Consider the following 12,856-nt stretch of genomic DNA (forward strand, 5'->3'; position numbering starts at 1 on the left):
ATGTTATTCTCTGGAAAAATGTTGCATGAACTAAAGATTCTAACAGATAGTCAACTCCTTACTTAATTACATTGAAATTTCTTAAGAACACCAAATAAAGTTTCACTGCCATTTAAATCACAGCTACTTTATCCAATCATTTTTAAAAACGAAAGGTTGGATCACTGGAGAAATAACTTATACATTTTTACAAACATCTTTGTAGTATGGTGCTATTCAAGAAAAGGCTATATTGACTCATGTGTGCTTCTGAGGGTTATTTTATTTTTAGCAAGGGAAGTTAAGAATATTTTTTATATTTATATAATATCTCTCAGACAAGCATATGAGAAAACTTTGCAAACAACATCTTGCTTTATTTCTCAATATTCACAGGTGGAAGGAAAAAATTAAATCGCACAATATTTTCCACATGGGAGACATGAGGCAATGAGAAGAGATACAGATTACTGAAGATACCTTATGGTTCCTTCTCTTATAATGCAGCAGAGTTTGCCCTTGATATTTGGGGTCTGAAGATGTAGAATAACATTATGTCACAGGGCAAGGGAGGATCAGAACCAGAAATAGCGGCTTGGTGTTCTGCGGGGCTAAGGCATGACTGCTGTTATATGAAGGATGTACTAAAGATCCCTACTGAAAACATCTCTGCCCCCAAGCCTTCAAACTCTACCACAATATTATTATTTTTTTGAACCAAGCATCTGATCCCCCTGGAGTCTTCCTTTAAAGGATGGCCCCTCCTCTGGGGAGGAATCATCCAGCAGCCTCCTCCCCTTACTCCTTTGTCCCTCATTATAATGAATAATGTATTTATTCATATCTCACATTTATAGGACACGTTAGCATTTACCAAACATGTTAACCTAGATCATCTCATTTAATCCACACAACCCCATGTGCTATTCTAAAACCCCATTTTAGAAATGAGCAACTTAAAAAAGACTACAGCCCTAAGCAAAGTCCACTGGTTTCTCCTTAACACATCATTACACTTTCAGCATTCCATCAGCTCAATAAACTCTAGAGTCCCTATCATGTGCCAGCAGTGGGCCATGGAATCATCAATGAACCCAGGATTGCTCCTTCCACCCAGAGACCTGGGACAGATCCCTCAGCCTAGAAGACAAGGACAGCAATATCAGCCCTACCTAATTCTCCAAATAGAATAAAGCAATATAATTACTGTGGAAGTGATGTGAAAACTGAAAAGAGAGCTAAAGGAACTGGAGTTGTTGCTGTTCACACCTTCCTGGGAATGAGGGTGTCCGGTTGCCTTCAACTTGATAAAGGAGATTCTGCAGGAGGTTCTGACTGATAATAGAGAGATCTACTAAGGGACAAGAGAAGGAGGAGCAGCAAGAGTAAACCTCCTTCCAGACGTGATGAAATCTAAGTTTCCCACTGCGTGAATGATCTCTGGATGCTAAACAGCATGAAGACAGGGGGCTCCGAAACGCATCAGCACAAAGCTGAAGTTAAGGGCAGGGCTGAGCAGAAATGCCACGAGATTAAAGGATAGTGAAGAGAAGACCTAAAGGCTCCGGAGTTCAGATCTGAAGGAACTGCCAAATTTAATGGGTTTAGAATTCAAAGTTATTACCACACCAGGAAATAAAAGGGGACATACGTCTGAATCATGGTGGTTCATCAATTCTAAGATTCTTTTTTTTTTTTTACATTTTTACATCTCTACAATTGGGATGAATCAATACAGTGGCACATCATAACTGTCCATATTCTCTTTCTTACAAATATGTCAAATCACAGTGCATCTTAAAATTGACGGTATAATGAACTCAAGTTAATTAATATAGGATATTTTCAATGACCTGTTTTGAAACCTGTTCAAAGGGCTGCTTTCCAGTCATGCAGTGTGACCATGCTGTCTTATCTGCAAAGGACGTTCAATGGACACACTCTGTTCAGCCTCAGGGTTAACCTTCCCTCCACACTACAGTCTGGTGGGCTCTACAAATCTAAACTAACTGCAGGAAGCAGCAGCCTGTTTCCCTATCCAGTGACAGAGTGGTTGGGGTCAAATCACATCAGCTTGCTGTTCTTGAGTCCTCTGACTGGCCTCCCTTAAAACTGACTTGCTTTCTTTTTGAAGTTCTGTATATAGCAAAGCTTCCATTATAGCCCTACGGGTGCAGCTGCCTGGATCTATCTCTGCTTCGAGAAGACCATTCCAAAGCTGAGCTTTGAGAAACACACTCAGGGTTGTCAATATCCTGGCTTCTTTGCCCACCACCATTGATATGATTTTAGCTCTCTCTCATCCTTCTCTGTCAGAGTTCAACCTGGCCTGTTTTCTGACCATAACAGAAAAATCATGGGAAGCCTACCTCGCCTCATGATCTACTTTCAGTAGCAACGTCTACAACAAAAGTAAGATTCATCTCCAAATCTTACAATTTGAACGCATCACAATGCAATGCAATTCTGTGCCACCCCATGCATTTGTCATGTAACAGACACTTGTCATAAAGCATGTAACCCTGTTTGGTCTGATATAAAAAGCTTGCATAAAATAAGATATTCAAAGTGAAGAAAAGAGAACCTCTAAATCTCAGGAAGAATCCAAAGGAAAGGCACCAATAAGTCACTCAAAAAAAATAGGAAAAAAGAAATGTTAACCACATGTAGAACTATGTGGAAAAAGTCTATGTAAAGAACAACTAGGAATCACTTTGTTTTTTCACATCTGAATCGCTTCTAACACCATATTGTAACTATCAAGTTAGTTGATGCCAGACCACAACACTGCTACACACACACACACACACACACGCACACGATCCTTTCTAAGAGGCTTAAACTGTGAATGAAAAATACAGTTTCAAATCAAAAACAATTTAAGTGAATATAATCAATTACCTTACTCCCTGGGGCCTCATTTCTTTTTTTCCTTTTCAAAGCTTGATTCCCTGCTGCTTTCGTAGGCCAAATTCCAAAGGCCTCTCCTGGGGATCCTACCTGAGACCAAACTGTGAATTTATTATCAAAATTCAACCCCAATGCATTTCCTTGCACAGAAGAAATAGTGCATGGGTTTCACAGAAAACCAGGTTGCTTCATGATTTTCTCAGATTCATCATGTTATTTAAAGAGATCCCACGGGAAAAACCTCCCTAGAGACCAGTTAAACAAGAGACAAATAACCAGTCAAGATATTCCTTGATAAGATCCTTAAAAATTATCTTTAATTGATGCCAAATATGAACAGATCATAAAGTGACAGAAGCAAGTAAAATTGCATAGATGAAAACTATGCGCTTCAGTTAGGTTCTCAATTCATAACATTCAATGTCCTCTACCTGACATATTAAACAGTTAGGGCAGGGGAAATGCACAGCAGGTGAAAATGAGACATATCCTTAACTCAAGGTGTAAGCAACTGGCAAACTCAAGAAATAAAGTAGAGCTTTTTCAGCTTCAATGGTTTGTTGTCCTGATGGTGCACTTTAAATTAATACTACTCAATTTTTAGTTATTAACCTTGGTAATACCGTATCTTTAATGTTAGAGGTATGTCATATAGAGTCCATGTTGTTGGCTTACGTTTGGGAGTTTAAACAGCTCCCAGACAGTGCACTGAAGAGAAGAAAGGTGTTTCTGCAGGTTTCGGAGAGGAGACAACTTTTGACCTGGAATATTTTGCAAGGGCTCCTTTGTGTTTCGCTTTCTTTTCTTTCCTCACACCATTTCTTCTTCTTCTCTGATTATGGTAAAACTCTTCTATACTCTGTGAAGTCTCATGTCATAAAAAGTAAACTCCTAGTTAGCTCCTACATAAAAATCACTGGGACTAGGGCGAATCTCCTTAAAGCTAATAGTCCTGAGGTCAGCAGGGCCTCACCCCTTACATACACATTGGACTTCCCAAGAAAGCCCATGGTCATTTTGCCTGAGCAAAGAGACTGGCATTTGATCCCAAGATTTCTGAGACTTATACGTATACCCTGAATGAGTTCGCACAGTGACCCAAGGTAATGCAACAGTTTTGGTTAACAACTCAGCTCCTGCCTACTTCTTTACAAAAATGATAAATAATGTACATTCTTCTGAGGTTTACCTGAGTCATGCTGAACATGTTCACATATACCCTGAAATTCCGTGATATAAATACGAGTATTAATACACTGAACGGTGGATGAGAGGCCACCTCCTGAGATTGCAATTCAACTTGGGTTGTGTCTGGTTTAAAATTTTTCATTTGTTTATTTGTCTTCTTGAAATGAACAAAAACGTCAAAAGACTTCACTTTTTCTTGACAAAACGGGAAGGTAAAATGGCTGTTTGGCAGTTTATATTCTTTCTAACAATTCTATACTATGGATGGTTACCACCCACCAATTCTCACCTCTCCCAGGAATGAGTTGTCCCTGGAAGAAAATGGGGAACTGCCTTCTGCCGATGTGCTCTTTCTCCTTTTTGTTCAAGGCAACCTACCAAACAAGGAATTCAGTCGTAAAATTGTTAAAAAGCATGTGTTTTGAGGTCTCCTATACTAAATGGGAGGGTTAAGAAATTATTTTTACTGATTCTTCAGATGTTAACTAATTTGAAAAACCTGTAACTCTATACAACATAAAGAAGGCCCTTTACAGACTAAACCAAATTTCCACTTAAAGAAATCTGCTCACTTACCATTGACATGTTCGTCTCTTTGTTTTTTAATTCTCAAGTGAGTCAAGATTATGATGTCACCTGTGCTTTGGTTCCACCCCAGTGGACTCTAAACCTGTTGTACAATTTCATTTTAGAGAAATGACTGTCCATCAGAAACATTCCAGAAGAACATGCCATTGGCTCATTTGATTTTGCTAGGCTCACTCACTAACACACTCCCAATGAACTGCTTTAACTGATAATCTGTACTCACTTCTCAAGGGGGGAATGACGGAGGGCTGTGCACAGATGGGGAAGGGTTGATGCAAAAACAAAAAGCTTTCCTGGCTACAACTTGTCTTCTCTAAATCTGAGGACGGAGGGAATTAATGTCTTTGGTCTCTCGAATTCAGATCACTTGAGGTGAATTAACCACTTCAGAGATGCCGGGATGGCTAACAGCCCAGGTAGAATCCAACTCTTCCACTTGCCACCCTATTGAACTAGGGCCCCAAAACACTGGAAGAGCTGAGCTATGGCTATTAGCATGTCAGAAGTCTCTCCTTCTGGAGAAAACAAGTATTCAGGACATGAGCCATCAAAGCTCAAGACCGAGGAAGGGGATTCAAAGGTAAAAAGCCCACTAAAATAAATAAAAGTAAACCAAAAGATAGTCATTCCTTAATAGGCAGTTTTGTTAAGTGCACCTTCAGGTCTACAAAAACATTTCAGCACATTACAGTGCAAGGGGTAAGAGCTTTGTCAAACTTTGCATGCCTATGCTACACAGATAATCCCTGTACTCCATTCCTACTGACTGGATTGCAATGAGCTACAGATGGATAAGCAGCATTCACTTCCCCCCTACCACCCAAATTCATAACAACTCATCCCATATCCCAGGCTGACAGTCTCATGCATGCAGCACTTTTTCCTGTAACACGTGCAGAAGAACCCCAGTCCAGCGAATCTATGAGAGGTATACCAGGTAGCCAAAGCCAGTCTTAATCAGTCTTGGTCCCATTTTCTCATCCTCTGACCCATCCATCCCATAGTACTGAGTGGATTATTGCTGTTGACGGAGTGCAGCGTTTCAAGTTCTGTGTGTCCTAGACCTCAAAGTCTAAATAAAAGATCAAGATATCCCCAGAAATTTGGGGGAGGTTGGCTTTTTTTCCCAACTGGAGACTTTTAAGCACGTAGGAGAGGAATAGCCAGGATGAGTCAAAGTTCAAAAGAGAAGGAAACATCACAGGGGAGGGTTTAATGCCCTGTGGTCAGATGCTGTGCAATTCTTGGCCCCTTGTCTTCCATGACGTTACATCAGTCTTACAGATTCACAAAAGCCGCACAGGAAAATAAAATATCCATGTTCTTTCTTTCAACTAAGTCAGCCAGCCTGGGTATTACTTTAGCTTCTTGGTTTATTGCCTCACTGCTAGTTCTAGGATAAGGTGGGGGAAGGGATGGAAGTAACAAGGAAGATTTCCAGAAGAAGCAGGGCAGGAATGTAAGGTGGACAGCAGCAGAGAGCCACATGCTAAGTGCAGAATGAAGATTCCCCACCTTGGTGTCCTTAAAAAGGCTGTGAGTGCCTCTCCATTGGTGGACAGCTGCTGGGCCCCAGAGGCCTGTGTTATGTGGCTCTCTTTCAGCTAGATTTGGGGTCCCCATCATTCTCTGGGCTGAGTGCCTGGGGCAGCAGAAGTTAGATCTCAGCCTGTGAAGTGACTGCCAGGTGGGAAGATCATAGGAGCATCATAGAAAATATCTGAAGGGAGTGGGCCAGGAGGGAAGGCCCAGGAAAGGTTATTATGAATTCAGTTCCCACATCCACACTGATGCCTGAAAAGATCAGACAATCAAAGATTTGCAGAGTGCTGTTGCTAACAGAGGAGAAATAAGGAGCTTTGCAAGGAACACTACACTGGACCTGAGGAAGCCTTGCATGTCCAGAGTGGCCCTTGACAGGAAACAAATTCCTAAAACTTCATATTGGCTTCTGGTGGAGGAGAGGGAAAAAACAAGTTCCTGGTTCATGTCCAGTTCGAAGATGGGTCTCAGGTCCCAGTTTACATCCCAGATCAGGCTGCCAAAGGGACCAAGTCCAGTGGATGGCCAGAGAGACAGCATCCTCCCGGCTCTCTCTTCTCCTGGGTTTAGGATGGTATGGTCTTCTCACAGTGGTGAAGTGAGACAGGGAGGGTGGAAAAAGCAAAAGCAAAATATCTGTGCCTCAACCCTTCCTCCCTTTTGTTACATAACATCTCAGCTGTATTAATGGAGGCACTTTCTGCAGTTCACTGTGGGTACAGGATAAAGGCACTAAGCAACTATTAAATCAATTGGTTGAGTTTCTTCAGGGAGCCTCAAGGGGAGGGCTGAAGTCTCTACAGACTTCAAATCATGACTGCAAAAAGAAATCAGCTCTGCTTTGGATGCATACAAGAGATAAACATGTTCATTTACATCCTAAGAATGCACCAAAAAACATGCAGTATTGCACCTTTTTTGTTTGTTTGTTTGTTTGTTTTGCTTGTGTTTATTTTCAGCTAGAAAGAATACTTGTTCTTAGGTGTTGCTATATATACCTTGATGACTTATTTAGTTTTCCACATAGCTTCCCTTTAAGGGATGTGCATATTGGTCCTCTCTCTGCCTACACCTGCACAGAAACCTGACATTTCCCTGAGCAAAGGCAGGAAAATCAACTGAGTGCCCCCCACCCCCCACCCCCCATTATTTCTTTTGGGCCTTCATCCCACAAACTTGTAATTTTTATTATTTTAATTTTTTTTACTGAAATCATGCATTAATTAATTCAAGGTACACCTTAATCAAATAGGCCATAATGCTGAATAAGAGAACATGCTTTGAGCTCCAAAAAGTTATTGTTCCCATCTGACTAACATATGCACTTAAATACAGTACTTTATTTACTAATAAAATAGTTAATAAATGAAGGAGTGCACTTTCGGTGAATGCAAATGAAAAAGGATCTATTTTTAGAAGAGTTGATTCCAACGTAAGCTTATCCCCTATTGTCTGAGTTAACGTTCTTGGCATGCGATTATAAAATAAATATGATCAGATTCAAACATGCTTACATTTAGTTCCATTTGTGCTCTCTTGCAATAAGGAGGCTAAGGTTTTACATCCAGTTCTGGAGGCCAGGGGTCAGAGTGCAGGACTGGTGCGAAAAGACCTGTGTTTGGCTCACCTGCAGTTGAGAAGCTTAGCAGCACTGCAGATGAATCAATTAATGTAATTCAGTTATCTTTTTCTTAGAGAATAATTTGGATTAGAAGGGGAATGGGGCAGAGGGAAAAATCCCTAGAGGCCAGGACCAGTATCAGATTTATAAGGTGCTTTATGAACCAGTCTTAAGTAATTTTGCACGTGTGTGTGTGTGCATGTGTTTTCACCTTGTCATATACAGTTCAGTTGATCAAAATAAAAACAACATTTGCTCATTGCCCATTTTGGCTGGTATATAATGTTACATGTAATACATCAGATGCACTGTCTTAAATGTGCTGTGCAGTTTGCAAAAGTTTTATAATGGAGTCCCATGCAAATTTAAATTTTATATTTCTAAGTGATCATCTGGTTTTTAGTTAAAAGAAAAAAAATAAAGAAGCCAAAGGATTAAAAATGTCTCAGTATGGGGAAGCATATGAATCTTAGTTTACCTAGACTAGCTCATGGACTGAATTGTTTTAAACCAGTTTTAGAAAATACATTTTCTTTTCCCACTTTTTAATAAAACAAAAATAGTTTCTTTTTTCCTGAATTTTGAAAGCTTCTGGTTCGCCATCCCCAAAATCCGCAATGCAACAATGCATTGACAGTTAAAGAGAGTATTCAGAGACTATTTAGTAAAGTATCTACAAACAGTGACCTGAGTCACTAGGTTTTTTGTTTGTTTGTTTGTTTGTTTGTTTTTAAGTCTTTCAAGCTGCTAAGTGTGGCTTTTTTTGTTTGCTTGCTTGGCTTTTTAAACATCTAAACATCGGTCAGTAGCTTGCTCTTATTAATGCAGTTTTGGTTAGCTGTGGTGCAATTGCCAGTTCTGATATTGGCCTGTCTATAATGGGCTATGCTATTATTCATATCCTCTTCAATCTCCATGTACTCAGATTTGCTGATAGTAGAGGAACTGCGCCGACTGAGGTCACTGTCAGAGGCTAAATTAGGGGAACTAACATGGAGCAACTGAGCCTGCTCTTCCCCCTCAGTTTCTCGGTGGTAGAAATAGTTGAAATTGGACACAATGACAGGTACGGGCAGGGCAATTGTCAGCACACCAGCGATGGCACACAAGGAGCCCACGATCTTGCCTCCAATTGTCACAGGGTACATGTCACCGTATCCTACAGTGGTCATGGACACCACCGCCCACCAGAAAGCATCGGGGATACTGGAGAAGTGCGACTCAGCTTCTTCCGCCTCGGCAAAGTACACTGCACTAGAAAACAGTATTACCCCAATGAAGAGGAAAAAGATGAGCAGCCCTAGCTCTCTCATACTAGCTTTGAGGGTCTGGCCCAGGATCTGGAGGCCTTTAGAGTGGCGGGAGAGTTTGAAGATTCTAAAAACCCTTACCAACCGGATGACCCTGAGGATGGCCAGCGAAGTGGCCTGCTCGCCCTTCTGGTTTCCCTCCTGCTCGGCTATCTCGGTGCCTAGGGTGATGAAATAGGGGATGATAGCCACAATGTCGATGAAGTTCATGATGTTTTTGAAGAAGTCTGTCTTGCTGGGGCAGGCAAAGAAGCGCACCACCAGCTCAAAGGAGAACCAGATGATGCACAGGGTTTCCACGATGAAGAAGGGGTCCGTGAAGATGTTGGAATTGTAGATAACCGTGGTGTTGTCGATGCGGTGCACGGTGCCTGTGAAGTCCTTGTCATCCTTCAGCTCAGGTAGAGTCTCCAGGCAAAAGATGACAATGGAGATGAGGATGACCATGACAGAGACGATGGCGATGACCCGGGCGGGCCCCGAGCTCTCAGGGTACTCGAAGAGCAGCCACACCTGGCGCTGGTATTCCTTCTCGGGCAGGGGGCGCTCCTCCTCCTTGATGAAGCCCTCGTCCTCCCGGAACTTCTCCATGGCCTCCTCGCCCAGCTCATAAAATTTGATCTCCTCAGAGAACATGTCCAGGGGCACGTTGACCGGCCTCCGCAGGCGGCCGCCGGACTGGTAGTAGTAGAGGATGGCGTCGAAGCTGGGCCGGTTGCGGTCGAAGAAGTACTCGTTCCTCAGGGGGTCGAAGTAGCGCATGCGTTTCTTAGGGTTGCCCAGCAGCGTGTTAGGGAACTGCGCCAGGGTCTTGAGTTGCGTTTCGAAGCGCAGCCCGGAGATGTTGATCACCACGCGCTCGCAGCACTCGTGGTCGTCGTGCTCTGCCGGCCGGGGGTAGCTGCCATCCTGGGGGTGGCCCGGGGCGGCCGAAGCCTCGTCCACGTTCTCTCCAGACATCACCGTCATGGTGGAAGCAGGGCGCAGGGGTGAGAGACCAGGAGAGGGCCGGGGGTGGGAAGCAGCGGGAGTGCAAGGGTGGGGGGGACCCAAGCGCCCCCCCCCACCGGAGTGCTCAGCTCCCCCACGCTCAGGGGGAGGGGCTTCAAAGCCAGCAGGTGGAGAGATCTGCGACTTCGCTTTTCCTTACCTTCCCCTCCACCCTGCCTTTTACTCAGTTTGGAATCCCCCTCGCCTGCGGCCCTGGGTGCAGCTTTTTGCCGAGGGGGAGGGAATTGGTATTTCTTCCTGCTCGGAGGTGCCTTAACGCAGTGACGTTCTAGCGGACCGGGCCATGACTTCGGGGGTCACCCTGGCCTCCCCTCCCTTCCGTGAGCCCTCATAGGACCGGGTGCAGAGCCAGCTCAGCAGATCCCCTCGCCTGCACCCCCTCTGCTTCTCCTCGGCTCTCCCCCCTCCTACCCCTCTTCGCCTGCCGCCTTCTAAGCTCCCACCAGGGCGATCGATGGACGCTGCAGAGAAATAGAAAGTGATACGGGGGTAGAAGATCAGAAGCATTCAGATGGGACGGACCTACAGACACCGAAGAGCACAGACCTCTAGCTTTTTTAGAAAGCACTGGACTTTTGCTAGGGTTAGCACATACACACAGACAGACACACGCAGACACCCGGAAATCCAAGTTTGGGCTCTTCCATCCCACTTTCCCCAATGCCCAACAACCGATCTGTTTACAACTTCGTTAAACTAAAGATCGGGAAAGCGCCGAGAGACGCTGGGGGAGTTCCAGGTCCCGGGCAGCATCCCCTCACCCTCGGCTTCCCCCACCCGAGCCCCTACCCCCGCTTCTGCAGTCCCGGACTGGGGAGCCCCCTACCTGGACGGCCGGCTTGGCGCAGGGGCGGTGCTGAGTCGGCGGAGAGCCCGAGTCGGAATGCGGCAGGTCGCCCTTGCAGTACCCGGGCGGGAGCGGCGGCCAGAGCAGCGGCAGCATCCGAGAAGCGCCGGGGCAAAGTCGCCGCCCTCGCCCCCTCGTCCTACGCCCCTTCAGTGGGACAATCGATTGAGTGAGCCGCCACGGCGGAAATGTCCGTTCCCTTCCCCCATTCTCACCGGTTGCCAGCAACCTAGAGACGCCGTCCTCTTGCTGATGCAGGGAGTTCCGGAGGATGAGGGGCGGAAAAGCAAAACGCCACCCTCTCCCGAGGCTCGGAAGCAAATGACGATAAACAGCACTCTCGCCCCCTCCTAACACTATGGGAGCCCTTGATTCGATCCCGAAGGAGGGGGGCGAGCAAGAGCCTGGATTTACATGGCTCTCGGATCTCCTCCGCTTCCTGCACCCCAGCGTGGACCTCGGCGAGGGTACGCTGCGCGCCAGGAGCCGTCAGGAGCTCCGAGTGGGGCAGGGTGCGTGCGGCGGCGGGTCCGCTCGGTCCATTTCTGGGCGCTGCAAGATCAGCAGAAACCTGAGAAAGCGCCTGGAATGCGGAGCAGCGATTGGCCCACTCGGGCGTGGGTTGGGGAGGGCGGGGGAGGGCAGGAGCGAGGAGGTAGATGGAAAATATGAGGGGGTGGCTTGGCAGAGGGGGGTTGTCATTCAGTTCCCACCCTTGCCAGCACAGCTTTTTCCTTCTCCTGCCAGAAAAGCCGACCACCAATCTACTTCCCTTATGGTGCACAGCCCCGCACACGCACGCTCCCTGGCCGCGACCTTCCCCGGGAATTGCACATTGGAAATGGTCAGGTCCGACGCAATGCAGGCGGCGGTGTTCCTGGCAAAACTCCTCAGATGGGTTTGCGTTTGTGCAGTCCCAAGATAATCGGCTTCTGCCGCCATGCTCTGCGTGCCATCCTGCCCCTCCCGCAGGGGTCTCTCTGCAGGGGTGACCCAGCTTGAGTCCGCCGGACTGGGAGAGATGCGCACTTTGGGGAGAGCTCTGCAGTTGAGGATCACCTGGGTTTATCTACGTAGTGTTACTGCGAGGCAGTGGTGCTAGGTCTGTCCCTCCTTGACCTAGGATGGGAGTTGAAGTTTTCTTACGATCAGATTATTTTGAAATACGGAGAATGCGATTTGTGGGCAACCAAAGGCTTCGTGGGTTTGTGGGGTTGTCTGCCAACTTGGTGCTAATTGGGACGAATCTGAGAAGTAAGTCGCCTGCCCACCTCCCACCCACGTCCCTCCTCCCGCAGCCCCTTTTGTCGGCCTAGTGCCTCCACAAAGCCACTTGCAAGGCTTGCAACTTCTTCGGGAAAGGGTCCGCACAGAGGCGCAGGGGAGCATGAGCCGGGGGCGTGCGCGGTGCACTCGGAGTGCGGCTACAGCTGCTCCCGCAGAGGCGCTGCGCCTCGGCGCCCGCAGCGCGCGCCAGGAGGCAGCCAGCAGCTCTGGTACTTCGACTGCCACGGAGTCTCCAAGGAGGATGCAAGAGCCCGGAGTCGCCGCTGATTGGTTCCCTTGCTGCATTGGGACCACCCTTCCCACCACCGCGGATCGCGTTGCTTCCCGCCTACACCAGCCACCACTTTAATCAAAGCCAATGATTGTATCCTCCCCACTCTATTTTGGCTAGTGGATGGATATCAGGGGCCTGTGCGGCGTTGCCCAGGCAGTACAACGATCCTGGGCACGGAACTAGTTAAATCCCTCCTCCAGATTCAGACTCCAGCATTCCTTTCAGAAAAAGAAAAGTACTTGTTCCCTCCACTCCTCCGGATCCATACCCCGACTTTTCTTTACGAACAATGAGTTCTC

At 46.3% G+C, this 12,856-nt stretch overlaps 1 protein-coding gene across 1 annotated transcript; it reads right to left on the reverse strand.

Moving 5' to 3' along the window:
• Window positions 1–8,611: 8,611 nt before the first annotated feature.
• Window positions 8,612–11,363, reverse strand: KCNA1 (potassium voltage-gated channel subfamily A member 1). Its single transcript, XM_035027897.1, has one exon. It carries the CDS (start codon window positions 10,105–10,107, stop codon window positions 8,620–8,622), a length of 1,488 nt encoding a protein of 495 aa, XP_034883788.1. The 5' UTR covers window positions 10,108–11,363; the 3' UTR covers window positions 8,612–8,619.
• Between the last annotated feature and the right edge of the window lie 1,493 nt (window positions 11,364–12,856).

Source organism: Mirounga leonina, unplaced genomic scaffold (assembly GCF_011800145.1).
Source record: "Mirounga leonina isolate KUSES-001 unplaced genomic scaffold, KU_Mleo_1.0 Mir_201, whole genome shotgun sequence".
NCBI lineage: Eukaryota > Metazoa > Chordata > Mammalia > Carnivora > Phocidae > Mirounga > Mirounga leonina.